The sequence below is a fragment of the Equus quagga genome, chromosome 19 (assembly GCF_021613505.1).
Source record: "Equus quagga isolate Etosha38 chromosome 19, UCLA_HA_Equagga_1.0, whole genome shotgun sequence".
NCBI classification, from domain to species: Eukaryota; Metazoa; Chordata; class Mammalia; order Perissodactyla; family Equidae; genus Equus; species Equus quagga.
In genome coordinates, this window is record NC_060285.1 from 44,957,398 (window position 1) to 44,980,114 (window position 22,717).

At 36.9% G+C, this 22,717-nt stretch overlaps 1 protein-coding gene across 3 annotated transcripts in view; it reads right to left on the reverse strand.

The window, feature by feature from the left end:
* Nucleotides 1–22,717, reverse strand: part of TRHDE (thyrotropin releasing hormone degrading enzyme) — a 358,131-nt gene that overhangs the window by 93,219 nt on the left and 242,195 nt on the right. For 2 of the 3 annotated variants that reach the window (XM_046646028.1, XM_046646030.1), the window contains exon 7: nucleotides 9,031–9,096. The exons of the other annotated variant lie outside the window; for it this stretch is intronic. In XM_046646028.1, the coding sequence (XP_046501984.1) occupies nucleotides 9,031–9,096 (66 nt within the window). The remainder of the gene's footprint in view (nucleotides 1–9,030; nucleotides 9,097–22,717) is intronic. 3 annotated transcript variants of the gene reach the window in all.

Below are 22,717 nucleotides of genomic sequence, written 5' to 3' on the forward strand. Positions count from 1 at the left end.
TATGCAGTTCTAGGCTATTGCATGAATGTTCTGAAAGGAGAACATAAAATAAGAGGAAAAATAAATTTAAAAAGAAAAAGAAAGAAAACTGCTGATGCAAGAGCCAAATACGTTAGAGAAAAACACCTCTAAGGCAAATTTATCGTATTTCTAAACTAGCAATCTAACCGAATGGCAGTATCCACACAACCAGTGAGAGACTGTTTACAGATAGGTGCACCCAAGAGAGGGCGTGTCTACAGATCGGGACACAGCACACACACCAACATACAATATATTCACCCATCAACCAAATGGGTCTAATAGTTTCACAGATACATTTTAAATAAAGTTTTCAAAATCATTATCTTATAGCACAAACTCTAGTAGCTAAAATGTATAATAAATCTTGAGCCCTTAACAGGTAAAGAAAACCAATAAAAATAAATTTATAAGGCCTCCGTTGAGCTGGGTGAATGCCTGCAGGATGACTAACTAGAGATGTATGTCTTTAATAATAAAGGTTTTTAGTTAATGCTATATAGTCACAGTCATCAGTTAACAACATTTAATTCAGAAGCAAAACGGCAAGAATTCAATCAGTAGCTGTATAGAAAAAATTAATTGAAACTAATAAATAGAAGTCATATTCACAAGAAATATGAATAGCCAGTGTTAATTTTTAAAAGCAGTTTTTTTATTAGAGATAATATTCTTGATTCACAAATCCACGGAATGTTTCCTGAAAATGGATGGTTTTTTCTCTATAAAACGCTCATTAATTTTAGCCATGTAATTAAGTCCTTAATATATTAAATGCTAATTAGGTCAAAGACAATGACTAAACACTAGCAATGATAACATTATTGTCCTATGATATTGAGTGATCATAACAAATTATTATGAAATGTTAACCTTTTTGTCTTTAACATATCTAAAACTGCATAGTGATTTAAATGAAACATGGAGAAATTTGAGCAAAAACTGTCTATGGTCATTCATTTTAGATTAAGCATGATTCAGCTACCGTCTGGATGAAAACACAATACTACCTCTTCAGAAAGGAAATTAACTTTGACATATTGTCTCTGTTCCTTTATTATTTTCTGACTTTTCATTTATCTAAAAACCTATATGCAAGGAAGCATGCATTCTCTCACAAATATGAGCCTGCAATTATCAAATAAAAATTCCGTGTACACATGTTAACATATAACCTCTCATTGGAACACAAGCTATTGAGTATGTTGTTGCTACTAATAACCCCTACGGCTTTCTGCCTGTCATTACCTTCAGGCTATCAGAGTTTTATGAGCACAAACCAATAATAATGATATTTCCCTTTTGCTTTTTATCCACACCTCATTGCCTTACATTGATTTGCATAAGCAATTTCCACCCTGATAATTGGAGCCAAACATCTTGTTATAGCTTACCTTATGGAAAAGAGCAGTTAAATACTAATCAAGAGAAATCTTTCTTTATTCAACCATATTCTAGATGCTATTGAATTACCCTCACTGGTCAAGAAAGCAGGTGACACTTTCTAACAAGGATTTCAGGGTTTGACTTTATATCAAGCTTAACAATGATCTTTCTTCATAATTTCAATTCCCTGGTATTGGCTCATAACAACATGAAGAATGGTACCGTTAGGCTGAAATCATTAAAACAATATTGTTTTGTTTGAAAAGAAAAAGCAATAGTACTATGTACTAATTATTTTTTAATAGCTACTGAGCCAGTCAATGTTATCTGAAGATTTCATAATTATAGCTTTATTCTTTTATTTCCAGAAAAAATCAGGAAAAAAATGTAACTAGGGAGATTAAAACAAGTAAAAATGAAATAAGAAAGGTCAAAGTCATGTAAAAAAAGTTCTATCTAAAAGAATCACTACCTGAACTACTTACTTTAAAAATAAGTCTACAATACTTATGCAGAATCAGGACTTGAACTATAGAAACAAAGTAAATTATAAAAGCAATGTAAAAGAAGTAGACCCTGGGGCCAGTCCCATGGCCAAATGTTTAAAGTTCTGCACGCTCTACTTGGGCAGCCCTGGTTCAGATCGTGGGAGTGGACCTGCTCCACTCAGCAGCCACACTGTGGAGGCATCCCACATACAAAGTAGAGGAAGACTGGCACAGATGTTAGCTCAGGGCTAATCTTCCTTACTGAAAAAGGAAAAAAAGTAGATCGTAATTTATTGTTCTTATGTATAAGCATTGCTACATATGGGAAAAAATGAATGTATATGCACTTAAACAGTAAGAACCCTAGGAAACGAAAGTCGTAAGAATCGCTGAAAAATTCTATAGAATGGATAGTTTTTATTGAAGGTGGAATTCAAAGGAAGCATTTATTCACAGGGGCAAGGAAGATTTCAAGGGATGTGTAAAATCACCAAGAACTTCTAGAGAGATAGAAAAAAATGAGGGCAAAATTGCAGTATATTTCTATTCCAGGAACCACATAGGAAAGGAAAGTCAATGACAACATGGGGCATTGAAGATTGTCCAAGAGGAAGAAAGAATAGAAATAAGGCTACGCTGCATGTACTCCACTCTGGTGTCCTGCCAGTAAGGACTCTGCTTTTGCTGTGACATAATAATGAGAATACCGCATTCAAATAGCGTAATGTTAAACAGACCTGGAGCCCCTGAGAGATCTTGCTAGCTTCTTCTTACAGGATGACCTGGGAAGGAATGTGGAGATTGTTTACGCCACAGACAAAGATGAGGTGATAAAGGTAAGGCTTACATTCTATATAAAAAGTGCCACTTGAGCCTGTATGCAAGGGGGAGTTAATGGTTCCTGCTGGCCTGCCAACTGCATTCCCACTGACTCTAAGGCCCTATAGAGAGTGTCCTGCAGCTGTTTTCGGAGTCATCATTGCTAGGAGAAAATCTTGGGCTGGGGAAACACATAAGCTTACTGTCTAGGTGTCCTATGGATAGTTTATCTTAAATTAAACGCAATTCAGGCAAATGGCTCCTTAGATTTTTTGTGCCGCATTTACCAAATCCCAGGATGACTGGCCCGGCTGGAGGTGAGGAAGGTAGAATGAGGAGCCAACGGCTGTAATTATACAAACCAAAAATTTGAAATTCTCAAGTTAATAAAAAAGCAAAACAATTATTCACACTAGTAAGTTCTCATCTTTTCTCCAGTTCCTTATTTTAGAAGAGTAATAACTTTAGAAATTAAAAAAACTTAGACAAAAATGAAGTTTTACTGGTACTGATTCACCCTGACATAACTAAGTCAACCATTCCAAGAGGAACCTGAGGATTACAGAACACAGGCAACCGCACTATAGCCATGAAGGAAGGGGATGACGGCCATCGACTGTCCTAATTCCTCCCATCACATATCCTCACAAAATTACTGAAATCAGTTTAAAACACTGCTGGAGCTACGGAAGTATCACAAGGTGGTTTTTTTTGAGGACGATTAGCCCTGAGCTAACTACTGCCAATCTTCCTCTTTTTGCTGAGGAAGACTGGCCCTGAGCTAACATCCATGCCCAACTTCCTCTATTTTATACGTGGGACGCCTACCACAGCATGGCTTTTGGCAAGCAGCGCCATGTCCACACCAGGCATCTGAACCCGCGAACCCCGGGTTGCCCAGAAGGGGAATGTGCGAACTTAACCACTGCGCCACCGGGCTGGCCCCATAAGGTCTTAATACAAATATCAAAGAAGAGATAAATAAAAGAGTTAATATTTTTTAAATCTCCATATGTTAACAAGACTACCTACGAAAATAATACAAATAATATTTAATCAATAGAAAGAGGAAATTTATAGATTAAGTGTGTCAGACTATCTATTAGCAATTCATCGCCACTCCCGCTATGTGGTACACTCTTGTGCATTGCATGGGCTGGAAGCCTGGAAGCTACATTTCCTGGAATCTTTTGCTGGTTAGGTCCAAGTTTAAGCTCTGCCTGAAAGGCACACATAAGAGCTATGGAAGGCACAAGACAGGGAGGGTTATCACTGCTCAAGCAGCAGTGAGCACACACGTGCGCTTTGGCGCAGGGAGAGGGAGGGTACTACCAGTGGCCTCCGGGTGTATTGTGGGCAGCTGAGAATGTGGTATCAGTTCTTTGAGATACTAAGTGTCTTGATTTCCTAAAGTCTAGCAGTGGCTTTCCTGACCTTTACTCCTCTAACCCTCCCAACAGTTTTAGAAAATTCATATACTCTGTGCTAAATCCCGTTCTGTTTGAATACCTAGAACAGTTTTGGTTTTGCTACTGTATTACATACCAGGAGCAGCACGTTCCAGGAAACAGACCCGCAAAGATGAGAATCTACAATTGTTTGCCTGTCTTTATTAGATTTAAATGAGGTAATATTACTGATCATGGGTAATAAGATCCTGGTAATCCATGGTTTTAGGGTCAAAAGAGTTTCTTAAATTATCTCCCACAGTTGTCTAAGTTGAGGAATAGGCCATGGGAAACAAATAATTATTTCAACAGAACGTTATGGTAGAATGGAGAATTACAAAGTCTGAGGATAATGGCTATTTCTGACTAGACTGGAGAGATGACAAGAAGGGTATAAGCTCAGTGTTTTAAATTCTCAGCAGCAGCTATAGCCCGGAGTCAGAGCTCTTCCACGACTGTGCTGGAGGAGTCTTGTGGCTCTTGTAGCCTTAGAACCACTACGACTGAAGAGCAGACTGTGGCTTGAAGTTCCGTGTGGTCAAATTAAAACTCAGGTACATTTCATGGGGTTATTAGGTCTCTCATGTGAAAATTAGGTCTTGACGGAGCAAGCGTGGGACACTGAGAATTGGAATGGGGACCTTGAAGCCTCAGTTCCGCTGAGCCTCCTTTGGGATCAAAAGAAGCTCTTCTTTGTCTCTGAAAAAGTTAGTTATCCCTTGTGCAAATCCCCATTAATGAGGCTTATCAAGGGAGATGCTGACTCTCCTCAAGACCAACATCCAATGCGCTTCAGAGCATCAGACCCACAAGCAGAGTCACTCCAGCTGATTCCAAGAACACAGGTGGGAATCCTGACCTTAGAAAAGACAGCGCATACAATGAAACCAACCAAGCAATTTCAAAAACTTAAGTCCTCAGAAAACGACATCTAAGACGACTGCAGCTTAACCACAGACACATACAGTACCCAGAGCAAAATGTGAAAGTGTAACAAAACGTGAAAGGCAACCAAGAGAAAAAAAATACTAGTTGTTTTTTAATACTGGCAAAGAGGAACACAGTACCAGCAAAAAATCTATGTGACAACAAATGCTGGTTGGTCTGACTACAGTTACGGAAAGTGGTATATAGTCTTATACTCAGATGATTAAGTGAAGATTCAGGCCCAGGGAGTCACTCACTTTTGCACATTTAGTTTACAAATTTTCCCATCAAATTAAAACAGCTGTCCCAAATTAAAGTATCAAACCCAAATTGTCTAACTAGTAAAATGCATTAAATAAATCAGATTCAGATAATCGGAGAGATGAAAAAAATCTTGGAGAGTATTTAGTCCAACTCCTGCACCTTATAACTATAAAGTCAGAGGCCAAAAAGGTTTGGTGACTCCTAGAAAGCCCACCATTAATTAGAAACAGAAATGAGACTCATTTCTCCCTACTCATTGCATTTCCTCATGCTTCCCCAAACATGCCAATTATTATTTTGAGAAATGGATTATGTAAAACAGTAGATATGAAGAGTTTGCCAAAATGTAAACATTTCTATGTTTTAAAAATATAGTATTTACAAGTGGCATACATAATCCAACACGGGACAAGCTGGCTTTGCTTTCACTTTCACTTTCTGCTTAACGTCGAAAAGGAAGCTGACTTCTTAATGGTAGCCAGGATTTAGTTTTCATGAACATATATAATACTTACAAAAAGAAGTTCTGAGGCAATTTACTTAAAAATGATGCAAGATTGAACCATTTAAGCATCAGACAAAATTCAAGAAATGAGGGAATTAGACCAAAAAACTCAAGAAGACTGGGTCAAGGAAAGTTGTCATTATTCGGTATGAAACTGTTTACAAGACTTTCCAATAGCAGGGCACATGGATTCGATGCTATTAGGAACAAAAGTTTTCTCAAAAAGTCTCTACAGTGCCTTCCTACTGAGGAATATATGTGTGAGTTGTAACAAAATACATTTTCCAAATACAAAATATTGCAAAAGTTGAATCGATACTCAGATACTTTGTAAGCTAAATATGAACATCTGAACTGACCCAGAAACTTCCCATTAACCTACTAACTTTCTACATTATTTCTATTATATTTAATATGTAAAATATTATATTTATCATTTATTTTATAGCTATTTATATTTTTATTCTTTTATATTTATTCATATTATATAGTATATTTTGTGTTTTATATATTTGTGATTGTATTTGTAAAGAATGTTCGCATTGTTCCCAAAAGAGCTTAAGATATAAAAATTGTAAAAGAACACAAATTTTAGAAAAAACACCATTATAATAGTGTTCCTGAGTGGAACAGGAGGGCTAAAGTTCAAGTAATAAAATAAAGAAGAACAAAAAGAGGGGCTGGCCCCGTGGCTGAGTGGTTAAGTTCGCGCAGTCTGCTTTGCCGGCCTGCCCGGAGTTTCCCCTGTTTGGATCCTGGGCGGTGACATGGCACCGCTCACCACGCGACCCTGAGGTGCCGTCCCACATGCCACAACTAGAAGGACCCACAACTAAAATATACAATTATGTACCGGGGCACTTTGGGGAGAAAAAGCAGAAAGAAAAAAAGAAAAGGAAAGCACATTGGCAAGAGTTGTTAGCTCAGGTGCCAATCCTTAGGGAAAACAGGAAAAGAACAAAAAGGAAGAAAAGAAAGAGGATGAGAAGGAGGAGGAAGAAAGGGAGAAAAAAATATATGAAAAACATACTATTTGCAATTTGGGATTGCCTACACCCGTAAATCTGACCCTGGGTCTGTCTGCAAATGTAAACTTCCATTGGTAGCATAGAAACAGCCATGGCGATGCAAAAACAGTTAATCGACTTCCAGCAGAGGTAAGCACTGCCTCTGCAGATTAGCTCTTTCAACAACATGTAAAGCAAGACTCCCCAGAGCCTTGTGGAAGGGAAATATATTAATATCAACTCTGTGACCACTCAGCACCATGACATGAAGTGTCTGTTCGGGAGGTCATTTCCAAAATGTATCCCATACATCTTCAAGCACAAGAAATGATAATTTATCACCTAGATGGAGGGATCTACTGTAAACTAATCCAAACTGCTGATGATCCACTAAATCAGTTTGAATGATGAGTCTAAATAACGCTGCAAGCCAAGTACTGAAGGATACAGATCTATCTGATCAATGACATGTCACCAGGCAAATGAAATGCAATGTTGACAAACATAGAGTCCCTCAGTTGAAAATTAACCAAATCAAGTATCAGAGCATCTAGGCACACGTTAACACAAGCTTCCAATGAAAGTTTAATATAATGGGACTCAGAGGGTGCATGCTAACTGGGTCAGATAAAACAGAACAGAGTGAGTCAGTAGAAAAGGGTGTACTAAAACTTGATATATTTTGCATACTATAGAAAGCACAAGATAAAGAAAAATGTTGCCAAACAATAATCCTTTCCAAATAATATAACTATAGTTATTCAATCTGCTGAGCAAATCCATACACACAGATGAGGAAAAACAATAAAAATTGTATACAGAAAATGATTTCATATCAACTTGCCACCAGGTAATCAAATTCAATTTGTGTTGCCCTTTGAAAGCTTAGATATTTTCTGGAACTGTCATGCTACAACTTCAATGAGGAAAAACAAAGGAGAGGGGATAAGAAAGGACATTCCTCCAGACAGTTGATATTCATGGAGGGCACTCCTTAAGAAAAAAGATTTTCCCAACTGTGTGATCAGAATAGAGACTTTAGCACTCAGCAAATAGGTTTAATGGAATTCAGCTATTCTGAAGATGTCCCTAATGGAAAGAGCTGATTAAAGTAAATTTCAACGCCTGCTGGAACAAATCTGTAAAAATATTTTCTAAGGGAAAGTGTTCTTCAAGAAATTGCTATTTTTTCCTTTGTTGTGTTAAGTATATATAGCTTTGTCATATGTTTAACTCTTGCTTTGTATTTTATCTTTTAGTTTATTTTGTATAAAAATAGACTTATACTACTAAAATATGACCTGATCCCATATGTAGTTCATTTAAATTTCAAGATGAAAAGCTTACTAAGAACAGATAAGATTGATTGCTCTCTCTGTCTTAGTATAATTGTATTTCAGGTGAACATCAATTTACTTTAAAGGACACTTCTAAGTAGCAGAATGCAGCATAAATAATTCATCAATCACAGCCGCTAGTAACATGATTTACTCCAACAGATTCAATGAAAAAAAAATTCTATTTTTCTATATTTGTGTTTGCTTTAGAGAGCTAAAGAATCTTTCTTTTCTAAGAATTCACTCTTAGATTCCATACTTCATACTCTAAATGCAATATTATAAAACACTTTATTTTTTATTTTATTTAAAATGTTGTATTTTCTAATTTAAAAAGACATATAAATATTATTTGGAACAAATAACAACTTATGTACACCAACAATAAAACAACAACAACATAAAAACATATCTGAAAAACAGCATTAAGATTTTCTCAAAGATATAATTTTAGTAAGGCTAACATAATTTGTCTTCACTTTATATAAACTTTTAAATGGAAAAAAGGTAAGTAAGCTTTCAGAAAATCTTAAAAAGATTATTTAGAATCTTACATATTTGAAAATTTCTTCAATTTAAAAATGCATATTAAACAACTGATTCTAAATTGTGTAATAGTTTGAGCCGTATTGGTAGATACAGCAAGTGTCCTCTCTACCACTTTCATTTGTCAGATGGAAGGACATTGCTGACCTTACTCATCCATCTTAAATTTTTCCATCAAATTCAGTGATTTTGTATTAGCAATTTCCCAAGCTGTGAAATATCTTTAAAATAAATATATTGACAAGGAAAAATGTAAGACAAAATAGAAAGCATTTTACTTACTTGCAAACCCCTCTGAAATACTGAATGGCCCATAAAATTAGCCAGCATTCTAATCAAAGCAGCACCCTGTAGAGAGGAGCATTTAAAAAAAAAGAAAAAAAGAAAAGAATTTCAACCAAGTAACATGATTCTAAAGCTATCCTATATAAATCAAAAATAGTCTACTTTGTTGATGCTATTTTATTCTTAAAAATAGTTAAGAAATAAGAGAATCATGAGCACAATAATTCACTTACAGGTCACAATTGCATTCTTCGTTTTGTGAATCTAAAATTTTTGTGTATATAAAACCAATGACTTCAAAATAGAGGTATCCTGGATAGGCTATCTCAGGGCAATAATAAGCTGTAATTCAGGGCTAATAAAAATGTTATTGAGCACTGTATATGACAAAGTGAATAAAACATGGTTTCTCTACCTACAAGCTTCTAGTCTAGTAAGAAAGGGATACTCATGTTAATAAACAAACAATCATATTAAAATATAGCTCTGGAGTAACATAGCTACTTCCCTTACCCCGGCTCCACCTAAGAACAAGTTAGCTCTAGAAGTGGGGAGCAGGGAGCACAGAGCAGTCAGCCTGCTGGAATTCAAATCCTGCCTCTGCCACTCGCCATGTTTACTCAGGGAAATTACTTAACGTTCCCTGTTCCTCACTGTTTTTACTTGTAAAGTGTAGGAAAAAATAGTACCAATTTAACGTGGTTGTTCTGAAACTTAAACAAATTAATATATGCAAGGCAGTTCAGACTAGGTGTGAAAAATAGTAACCATGATATGAATGTGAGCTATCAGTATTACAACAAGCTACTTATTTTTATTTCCTGTCTATTTATTTTAGAGCCTGGATGTAGCCATATATCCATATACAAGTAAAACATATATGTTTGATACAAATATTTAGAGTAACAGAAGAAAATACTAATTTAAGAGTTTACCTCACCTAGAACAATTATTATAATATTGTAGAATAATATCAGTGCAAAAAGGTACACATGTAATCAATATGAAACACTCCAAGTAATGATTGTTAAGCCTGGATGATCACAAATTTGTATGTTAAATACAAATAAGCCTTCAAGAAGATATTTCAATCCGCACCAAATTATTTTAACTACAAAGTAGTGGGTTGCAAGCAGCAAAAGTTTAAATATAAAAGACAGCCTGGTTGTAGGGGGAAAAATCCCTTTATGACTACATATCCCATTTCATGCTCATTACAAATTCACACTTCCAATAATGCATTTCTGGCCAGGTGTCTCTTTTTTATAAGAGAATCATAAGACTCATCCTGCCTGGGACTGGACTGGGCAGCCAGTCCAGAGATGGAAGAATGAATTTCCATTGCTTGTTACTAGAATGGTTTCCTATAATTGTGAAATTTTAATACAATATAATACTCAGTTTCCATGAATCACCATTAAAGAAATGTCTCAAAAAATTTTAATCATCACTAAAATAGCTCCCCAAATTGGTATCTTAGTCACATCTCAACAAATGATGAGCTGGACAAGCTATAGAGTTTTATGTCTCTTCTGATATATTTTCCTTCCACACCCTCCACTCTTTGCTCTTTCTTTTGCTTCTTCCTTTTTATCTTCTGCACACTTGTATCAGTCCATAAAATATAAGCATTTATGATTCAATCTGGGGACCAGGTTAGAATTCCCTTTAGAATTTACCAGCTCTGCTCCTTGAATTTCCTTGACAGGCTCTCCTCCTGTACATTTCCCAATCTAGTCCACCCGCCCCACGGGGGGAAACTGTCAGTTCCACAGCAAAACTGACCCTTGCCACCCGGGGTCTGAGACTTAGTGTCTCAAGCTGTCAACTCAAACTTTCCGTCAGAACAGAATAGCCATCTTCAGATGATTTAAGTGGTTCCCTCCAGGTAATGATGACTTGGTCTCTTGTCGGGCTATAAAAACTATCAATTTAGCATGGTCTAATGGCAAAAAGTCCCTTCTAATCATAAAGAATGTACTCATTCTCTTGCCTGAGTTGAGTTGGAGCAAAGTGCTAAGAGGAAATAAAACCTAGAAATATAACCAATATTTAAAAGTTATATAACATCACTGAATTACTATATTGTGTGACTTAATTAACCTTTAGAACATATGTCTGTGTTGCCCACTTGAACATTTTAAATTCTCCGGAGTAGTATGTGCACTTCTGCATTTAACTAGCCTTTTCTTTCCAAAGCTAAATGGGAAAAATCCCCATTTCACAGAACTTCCTGGACAGATGGGCCTTCCAACTGTCATCATTCAGCCGGTGTACACTAAGCACCTACTGTGTATGGGTTACAACAGAGGCCACACTCCATGACACAGGCATAACTCAACAGAAACCTTTTTATGAAAAGAAAACACTGAATCCCCTTTCATCATGTCTTTAAAACATTTTTTTTTCCACGAAGCAAATATTGTTTACAATACTGTAACTTATACTCACCTGTGATTCAAAATTCCAGCCCCATTCAAGCAAACTGGATGTCAGGCAGCCTAAGTAGCTTTATGGAAAATAAATACACTGTTTCTGCAAGATTTTTGTCGTTTTGAGACTTGCTCAAGAAAACCCATCACTATATTTGCTATAGTAAGGTTCAGGGATATGAGGATGGAAAATACTAACTGATTTTTTTAAAGTTTCATAAAGAATATTTCACAAAAGCATGCTTTTAAATTCATTCCTCATTTAGCAATTTTTCTATTTGGAGTATCTTTTTCATCTAAGTTCCCAGGTAAAGCTCCTTTACTCTACATTGTAATCATTTGCATGCATGTCAGTTTCAAAGACTGTAAACATCTCTAGAGAAATGACTACGTCCCATGACTTGGTACCCTGTTCCCTGTGCCTGGTTCAGAGGAGGTTCTTCTTTAATGTGATAACTGGATGACAGAGAAAGAGAAATTAGTTGCATGCATAGCAATTACTTTGTATTCTTGAAGACTACTCAGCCTGGATATAGTTTATTACTTTATTGGTGTACTTTTGTGGTAAATAACCACTTTTGAAGAGAGAGAGAGATGTTCTCAACTAATTTATCCTTTTAACATATGCTTATTGAGTAAGGTGCTGTGCTCAGTATCCTGTAGAATATAAACAGGAATGCTGCAAGTCTCTACTCTCAAAGACCTCAAACCCTCCTAAGTGAGATGAGAAGATACAATGTAGTATAAGATGAATGACAAAAGAAATAAAACATTCTATTGTGTTTCAGAAGAGAGAGAGGTTATTATGCTTGGAGAGAGAAAGGATAAAGGGGCACATGTGGTGGAACTTGCAGGATGGATGAACTTCCATGAGCCACAATAAGCAGAGAGCATGTGCATGGTATGGCAGGAATGGTCATGGTCATGCAGGAGTGAGAGTGAAGGGTACAGGTGGGGAAGGTGATACTGAAGGACGACAGCATATAACCAGGTGATAGAAGAGTCCATGGAATATGAGATTGAGGCCATTGTTAGAGAAGATTGAATACCAGGGCTGAAGAATTTGAACTTTGTTAGAAGGTCAGAAAAGATTTTGGAAAGGTGGTTAAAAGAGTCAGTACTTGATTGATAATAGTTCAAGAAGGAAGTAAAATAACCAGAAGCAAATGGTAGCAATGAGTATAAAAACCAGAGATAGGTTTAAGGAATAGAACAAAGGTCATTTTAAATCCTAAAGCCTCAGCGACTAGAAGATAATATCAGCAGATACGTAGAATTTACAAGAAAGTATTAGTTAAGTGAATATGGTAACATCCATTTGAAACATGTGGAGTTTGAGAAACAATGTGTGGAACAGAAGGCAGACATGACAGGCAGAAGCAGAAGGAACGAAGTTCAGTGGAATATTACTAATGAAGACATAAATTGGGATTTGTAGCAGGTGAGATCGCCAAGAGAAAAGTGCTGAGGTTTTAGTGAAGGAGCTAGAATCTGTAGAATCTCTCTACAGCTTCTGTATGACCTACACTCAAGTGCCCATAACAGCCACTCAATAAATATCTGTTGAGAAAATCAATAAAGACATGAAATTAAGAGCAAAGGATGACACATTGTGATAGAAAATAGCAGGAGAACTGGGTATAAGTAGTGTCATAGAAGACATGTCTTAAGAATAAGTGCTTCAGATTTCAAGGGAGAAAAACAGCTAAGAAAAGGCCATGGTAGGTCACGTTTAGCAGAGAGCTATATAAATAGACTTGGTGTGAAAGCCAGATCGAGAAACAATGGAAACAGAAGGAAGCAAAGAAAAGCAATAAGCATGTTCACATGAGGTTTATTTGTGTTTTTCTTGTTAAGAAGATGAGAGAAAATTTTGTGCAAAGAAAAAGATGATCTAATGGGGAGAGAGACTGGAGACACAGTAGATCAAGAGTTGCTGGAGCAAGAGTCTGGGACAGCTAGATAAGAAGAGAATTAAGGTAGTCTTGGAAAGGAATAAGGACAATCTTCCTCTGAGACAGGCCTAAGGCAGAAAAGAGAAGTAAATATAAATAAGACATTTTGAAGTATAAAACACAGAAGTTGAAGAAATAGACTTCCAGCTTCATTGAGATAGAGACTTGTCTGTCTGACCCACTGCTACAGACTCATTGCGAAAAACAGTTCCTGGCACATAGTGGGTTCTCAATAAACACTGGATGATGGATGGCTTGTCACTTCTCAATAATGTAGGAGGCGTGTCCCAAGATTATGTGAATTGGAAAGAGTAGAGTTAGGTTTGAAGTAACTCCAATGACAAGGTAACAGTGAGTCAAAAATGTGCAGCAAAGGCCTGAGTCCTAGTTATTAGCCCTAGCTGGTTAATAATGTACCTGTCATTCCTTAAGCAACTACTATATGCCATATTCACAATATTTAAGGAAAATATTGCAATCTTTATTTGTCAGATTAGAAAACTGAGGTTTGAAAGGTTGTATAACTTGCCCAAATTAACACAGGTAGTTAATAATGGAGTCAGGATTAGAAATCACTTATATCCAACTCCAAAATCAGTAATCTTAACTAATTAAGATTACTTTCTTGTGGATCTCAAATCAAAATAGTCACATGATACTCTCCAGAAACACTGGGCATAGAAAGAACTTCGAAAAAAGGAAATTCTTAGATTTATTTAGAGCTTGGAATCAGTCGATGTTCCCAAAAGAGGAAGAAGGGAAACCTAATTCAATGAGACACAGTTGAAATGCTGACCAACATGCCCAGGATTGGGGATGGAATAGAATACCTAAATTGGCTAGCATAATAGAACATGTTGATGGAGTAGAAGACAAAGCTACTTTAGGGCAGATTCAGTACAAAGGGCTAGCAAAGTTGAAAACAGTGATATTTCTATCAGATGCTGTATGTGGATGTGGCAGCTGTGAAAATGCGCTGCCCAGATTTCCCATTGTTGCCCCTCTGCATTCACCACCATGAAGGCTGCACCTTCTTCTGTTGACTCCCAGCCAATGACTGAGCACGACAGTGGAACTAAGGTGGGCCAATTCCAGCGAGACAGGGGACTCCTCTGATGGGAAACTCTGGCTTGAGGACTCTCATTGGCCTGGATGAATGTTTCTTGCAACTAGGCTGCAGTCAGAAATTCCCCACCCAATACTTATTCCTTCCTCTCTCCTCGCACGGGCGGTGAACTGCTGTGTGGTCTTAAGGCAGCTCTCCCTACTTCTGTTCCTTTCCCAAATAAGTATCTCACATGTCATAGTGTCCTCTTCCTAGAAGATCTGAGCCAGCAGCGCAACTTTAAATGCTGGGCTCCAAACAAGTGTGAACAGTTGGCTGATGGATCACTGGAGTAAGTTGGCAATGAGTATACTCTAAGAATAAGTAGCACACACACCGAAACAGGATCTTTTCCTTCTTACTCCTCTCAAGGAATAGGGTAGGAGCTCTTCTCAGGGTAGGAGCAGGTAAAGAATAACGTATCGTTGTGTTCAATTTACATATGCAAGAGACCGAGGCTAAGGGAAAAGGAATAAGGCAAAGGGATAATTTGCCCAAAGTCACACAGGTATAGCAGTTTGTGGAACTTGCCTCCAGACTTGCTGCCATCAATTGAGTTGCCGAGTTCTTTGATCAGCACAGAAACTACGAGGTAAGACTTCCCTGTTACTTTTTAAGTCACTGAAAGGATTAGTCTATCGATGCTACATCAAAGTACTTTTAAAATGTAAATTTCTAAATGATGTCTCTGCATTAAATCTCAACATGTGTGGGGATTATGCGATGTTCTAACATGATTCCTTACTAAAGAATGGCTTTCAGTCCAGAGTAAAAGCATATCTTAAATCCTTGATGGTTTTCAAAAACATGGTTTTTCTTTATTTTTTACAATAGTATGATAGCTATATTTAAGACCTGAGGAAGAGGAAAAAAAAGAAATAAAATACCTAACCATGAATATCACTCATTTCCAAGTTTATTACCAAAAGGAAAGGTTGAGAGAGAGAGAGAGAGAGAGCAGAGGAAGCAAAAAAAAAAAAAAAGGACACAAAGGGAAAGACAGTTATTTGACATAAGAAAGCAGAATGAATGTTGCATTGCCCCAGTCACCCACACCTGAAACCTTAGAATTCTCTGATTTACGATTTCCTGAGGCCAAGCCTCTACCACTGCACAACTGAATTATCTCACAGCCTCCCCAGATGCATTCTCCCTTTCACTGGTCCATCCTATGGAACACATCAGATTAATTTTAATAATTACTTCTGTAGAAGTGTAATGTCTGTTACAAGTCCTAGCTCTGTCATTGACTAGATGTAAGAATGCAGGCGTGTCAGCTGAGCTCCCTAAGTATCCACAATTAGACTATAACAGTAATAACAATGATTACTACTGATGACGATGATGATGATGATGATAAAAATAATACTTACCTCAAGATTTTTCCGAGGATTTATTTAAATTATTCATATAAAGCATTTGGAACAGTGTTAGGCATATAATACACTTCAGCAAAAGATGTAATTATTGTCACCATCTTTGTCATCATCATTTTTATGCTAGCTCCCTGCCCCCCAAACATTTCACTTTAAAATAACATTTCCTGGTCCCTATTACCTAAAGCATTCTACAGATTCAGTGTAATCCCAATCAGAATCCCAATGACATTCTTCACAGAAATAGAACAAAGAATCCTAAATTTATTTATTATTTTTTATTTTTGGTGAGAAAGACTGGCCCCGAGCTAACATCTGTTGCCAATTTTCCTCTTTTTTTTCCCTCCCCAAAGCCCCAGTACATGGTTGTATATCCCAGTTGTAAGTCATTCCAGTTCTTCTATGTGGGACACCACCACAACATGGCTTGACGAGCGGAGCATAGTTCTGTGCTCAGGATCTGAACAGGCAAACCCTGGGCCACCAAAGCAGAGGATGCAAACCTAACCACTCTGCCATGGAGATGGCCCCAAGAATCCTAACATTTATATGGAAGAACAAAACACCCCAAATAGCCAAAGCCATCCTGAGAAAAAAGAACAAAGTTAGACGTATCACACTCCCTGAATTCAAAAATATACAACAAAGTTATAGTAATCAAAATGACATAGTACTGGCGAAAAACAGACACACAGATCAAATCAATGGAAGAGAATTGAGGGCCCAGAAACAAACCCACACATCTATGGGCAGTTAATTTTCAACAAGGGAGCCAAGAGCATACAATGGAGAAAGGAAAGTCTCTTCAATAAATGTCCTGGGAAAACTGGACAGCCACATGCAAAATAATGAAAGTAGACCATTATCTTATACCATATACAAAAATCAACTCAAAATGGATTGAAGATTTGAATATAAGACCTGAAACTATAAAACTTCTAGAAGAAAACATAGGTAGTGTGCTCTTTGACGTTGGTCTCAACAGTATCTTTTTGAATACCATGTCTACTCAGGCAAGGGAAACAACAGAAAACATAAACAAATGGGACGATATCACACTAAAAAGCTTCTGCACAGCAAAGGAAACTATGAACAAAATGAAAAAACCCACCAACTGGGAGAAAATATTTGCAAATCATATATCTGACAAGGGGTTAATTTCCAAAATCTATAAAGAACTCATACAACTCAACAACAAAGAAACAAACAACCTGATCAAAAAAGGGCAGAGGATCTGAACAGACATTTTTCCAAAGAGGATATACAGATGGCCAACAAGCACATGAAAATGTGTTCAGCATCACTAATCATCAGGGAAGTGCAAATCAAAACTACAGTGAGGTATCACCTTACACCAGTCTGAATGGCTATAATTACCAAGACAAAAAACAACTAATGTTGGAGACAATGTGGAGAAAAGGGAACGCTCATACACTGCTGGTGAGAATGCAAACTGGTGCAGCCACTATGGAAAACAGTATGAAGATTTCTCAAAAAACTAAAAATAGAAGTACTGTATGACCCAGCTATCCCACTACTGGGTATCTACCCAAACAACTTGAAATCAACAATCCAAAGTAACATATGCACCACTATGTTCATTGCGGCACTATTCACAGTAGCCAAGACATGGAAGCAATCCAAGTGCCCACTGACTGATGATTGGGTAAAGAAGATGTGGGATACAATGGAGGGCCGGACCAGTGGTGCGGTGGTTAAGTTTGCACGTTCGGCTTCGGCAGCTCAGGATTCGCCAGTTCAGATCCCAGGTGCGGACATGGCACCGCTTGGCAAGCCATGCTGTGGTAGGCGTCCCACATATAAAGTAGAGGAAAATGGGCATCGATGTTAGCTCAGGGCCAGTCTTCCTCAGCAAAAAGAGGAGGATTGGCAGCAGATGTTAGCTCAGGGCTAATCTTCCTCAAAAAGAAAAATATTGTATATACAATGGAATACTAATCAGCCATAAAAAAAGACAAAATCTTCTCATTTGCAACAACACAGATGGACCTGGAGGGAATTATTCTAAGCGAAATAAGCCAGACTGAGATAGACAAATACCAGATGATTTCACTCATATGTGTAATATAAACAAACACATGGACAAAGAAAACAGTTCAGCGGCCAGGGGAAGGAGAGCGGAGGGTGGGCACAGGGGATGAAGGGGAGCACTTACGTGGTGAAGACAAGAAATAATGTACAACTGAAATCTCACATTGATGTAAACTATTACGAATCTCAATTTTAAAAATTAATAAAATAAAATAAAATCAATAAAGAGTGCAGCAAGTTTGCCTGACACAGAACAATACACAAAAATCAAGAGATCTGATATAAATGAATAAAAACTAATTTAAAGAATTAATCTATAGAAAGTCCTACTCTTAAGAGCAAAAATACAAAAAATAACAAAACCAAAAGTTATAGGGAGAAATTAAAAGTTCTTCAGAATTTTCATGAAGAAAATGATATAACTTTACTAAAGACACGAAGACCTAAAAATGAACAACTATATTCCTTATAAAGCCGGAAAGAGCTGCTGTTGTAAAAATGTCAAATATTCCAAAATTAATCTAAAAATTCTTCAAAAGATTTTTTTCTAGAAACTGTCTTCATGTGAAGATTCAGATGGATGACAAATAGTTAACAACAGCAGTTTTGAAAGAGAACACGACGGGGAGGTCATCACCCCGCCGTCACACCTGGAAAGCTGCGGTGCTGGGATCTGAGATGGAACTGTTTGAAGCAGGAGACACACAGACCAGGGAGCAGGACAAAGAGGCACAGAGGCCCCAGCGCTGACACTGGGGATGGCTAACAGAGACGTGGTACAAAAGAGTGGAACTAGGATGGGGGATTCAGCAAATTGCGCTGAGCAGCTTGGCTATCTAAACAAAACTGAGTTCACCCTTACATCACGACACAAAAGACACAACAACAAAACACATCCAAATGCATTAAAGAAGTTAACATAAAATGCAACACTTTAAAAGTGTCAGGAAAGACTGTCAAAGCATGTATTTAAGAACATGGAATAAAGAAAGACACTTAAACAAAAAGCATGAAGGATAAAAGAGAAAATGGGCAAATAGACTACTTTTGAGTTAAAAACATCTGTATGATAAAAGACATCATAAATTAAAAGATAAATTATGGTCTTATTAGCAAGCATTAGTATCCAGAATACTAAGAAAAAAGAAACCTCTCATTAATCAATCATCAAATGATTAAATGATTAAACAAATTTTTTTAAAAACCATCGGAAAATGGACAAAGAATATACACAGAAAATTCAAAAAGTAAGAAACCCAAAGGGCAATAAATACACAAAAGAGACAATCTCTCTAACAACAAAGAAATGCAAATTAAAACAGTAAGATAGCCATAAGCCATTTCACAGCCATAAGCCAAGCAAAAAATTGGCGAGTTTAATATCCCAAGTATAGATAACCATGTGAGGAAACCGGATCTCTCAAACGTTCTAGTAGGAGTATGTTTAAGTACAAGCACTTTGGGGGGAAAATAGCACTAGAAGGCAAATTTAAAGATTCATTTACTTGTGAATTTAACAAACAGTTATCGAGTGCTTGCTGCGTCAGGCATTGCTATAGGAACTGAAAATGATGCAGAGAACGAACCAAATAAACTTTCATGGAGTTTACATTCTAGGCAGAAAATACAGTTAATACACACACAAAAAATAGCTTAATATAATCACATCAAATACTGATTATTGCTACAAAGGAAAATAAGCAGGGTAAGGAGACAGAGGGTGCTGGGGGAGACGAGCTATCAAATTTTATATAAGATAATTAGGGAAGATTTCTCTAATAAATTGACATTTGAGCAGAGACATGAATCAAATGAAGAAGCAAGCCCTGTTAACAACTGCGAAGAGCATTCCAGACAGAGAGAAAAAACATAGTTGAAGTTTGAAATCTAGAAATCAGGAGACATTGGGGCCAGAAGTCCAGCAGCCCGAGGCTCACACAAGGAGCAAGTACAAATTAAGAAATAATAAATATATTATAGATCTAATTATATTACCTATATTATGTATACTAGATATATCTATATAGAGATACAGTACATTAGATATATTACAGATATATAGTACAATAATATAGTGATAAATATATCTGAAGAATGAGTTCTGGGGTGGTTCAACATTTAAAGGTTGAGAAAAGTAATTGAGTTCATCAAAAAAAAGATGAAGGAGAAATGGCCAGTGAGCTGGCAACAAACCGAAATGCAAAAGAAAAGCAGAGTGTGGCATTTAAGCAACAAAATGAAGAAAGTGTTTCAAGGGGAGAATCATGATCACGATAAAATGCGCTGGAGAAAGTAAGTCAACTAAGCTGAAGACTAACTGGAGCTTGCAACATGGAGTTAATTTTTAACCCACAAGAAAGATTTGGTCAAGTGGTAAGAATGGAAGTATAATTAGAGTGGTTTTAAAAGAGAAGGGAAATAAAGAAATAGGGGTTTTGCACTAAAAGAGTGCAAAGGCATAAAGAAAGAATCTGAGGAGATGTAAGTCAAGGGATTTTTATTAGGAATAAAATATAACATTTTATGCAGGTAAGAGGAATCTAGTAGAGAATGAAAATATGATGATTCGGGAGAGGAGAGAGCTTTGCAAAAACAATCTCCTTGAGTAGGCAAGAGAGGATGGGACCGGTACACAGCACAGGCGGTGGCCTAGATTGACACACAGACATTCATCCACTGGAGCAAAGAGCGAGGGAAGCAACCTATACAGGATCACCAGGTGAGGGGTGGAGGTTTGGAGGAGGGAGAACATGGATTTGTCTCTGCTTCTGTCTCAGTGGAATAAATGTAGAGTCCTCAGCCGAGAGAAGAGGGCTAACAGAACATGAAAGCTGAGAAAAAAGGAGAAAGCATTAGCTGTCTGAAAGAAGGGGGAATTGACTTGAGAAATGTAGCTGCATAGACTCCAGCTACCAGCAATTTCTCCAGCTGGTGTATACACAGTGAGACGCACTTGCACAAAACCCAAGAACACAAGTAGAAAGACGTCACTTGCAACATTGTTTCTCATTTCCAATTCTAGTTTCACTAGTATCTAATAGACAAAACTGCAAATAAACTTGCGTCTGTGAACGGAGGGGAATGGATTCATAACTGTGCTTTATTCATATTGCACAGCCGCGAAGATAAATAGCATAGATGTCTGAGCATAAAAATACGGATGAGATAAAGCTTTGTGGGTTTAATGTTTATCTCTTGGAAGAGAGGAAGGGACATGATAATGATAATATTTGCTTAATTTAGGTCTTGAGTACACACATATCTGGAAGTAGTCTGTGCATGTTGAAAAATTTACTGACATTTTTCTGTAAAAATAGAAGTATTGGGGGGCCAGCCTGGTGGCCCAGAAGTTAAGTTCGCACATTTCACTTCAGTGGCCCAGGGTTAGCCGGTTCAGATCCCAGGTGTGGACCTGCACACTGTTCATCAAGCCATGCTGTGGCAGGCGTCCCACATGTAAAATAGAGGAAGATGGGCACAGATGTTAGTTCAGGGCCAGTCTTCCTCAGCCAAAAGAGGAGGATTGGCAGCAGATGTTAGCCCAGGGCTAAACTTCCTCCAAAAATAAAGAGGTCTTTGGGAAACTGCTGGCCTAAAACAGCTTATAATTAATTTCATTTAGTTCAATCTCCCATGATTTAAATAAGTTTTGTATTCCTCTTGTCTTAATCTTACTGGTGGGAAGTCCCTTATTCCATAATCCATCTATAGAGACTTCTAGGAGTGTTTTGGTGCTACCACATTTTTAAAATTTCAAATGAACTTATTTGATAGAGGAAAAATGAAATAAATTACATTGAATTAGCCAGACATTTGGAGTAAATCTTTAAATAAATAAGAGCTTATGAATAATAATTTTCTTTTAAAAATCAAATTATTAATGAACAAATTGTAATTCCCACTAAAGTGTAAAGGAATTAGCAAAGCAATGGTTTAAGAATAAGTGATAGAAATATTTTTTTTAAATCTCTGAACCAAGTGGAAGGCTGAAATGTCCCAAATCAATAACAGCATTGAATGAATAAAAGTAATTTAATTTTGTTTTAAGAATTCAGGAAACACCAATTGTTTGTACAAAACTTAAATATACTTTAATCTCAAATTCATTTTAGAACCTGAGAATGACAGGCTGTAAAATAATTGCACAGACGTCAACATCGTATGCGTTTTTTGGATATCAGCTAACAAATGGTATCCTTGTCACTAACTGTAGAGCAACCAGCCCCATGGGAGCTAAACCGTCACAGCCGGAAACTCATGTGAAGTTTAGCTTATGAAGAAAAATACAACATGAATTAACGCTAGTGAACAAGTCATGTCAAACTGCCGCATAAATAAGACTGTTAAAAGATACATGATATTGTGCTAGCAAACGTCACAAAGTGAATACTTAATAGAATCATTACAACAAAGTTTTAGATACATTTTGAGTGCAAAATGCTTCTCCACTTTCTGTCTAATACAAAAGATGACATTGTACTTCTTAAAGAGGCATGGCTGGAATTAGCTGACTGCTAACAACTGAAGTAAATATGGTATATTATGCAAACAACAATACACGTTGGTATAATGAAATTTTAGTGTTAGCTGGATATTTTGTCTGGAAATTTTGAGTACAGCAATAACTTCCAATATATTATTAGGTTGTGTATTTTCTGAAAAATATAAACATCTATTTTTTCACCTAATAATCAAAATACCAAATGTTCAAATATTTGAAAGGTATCTATAAAGTCATTCTTCTTTACAATTTTTCTTTTCTAA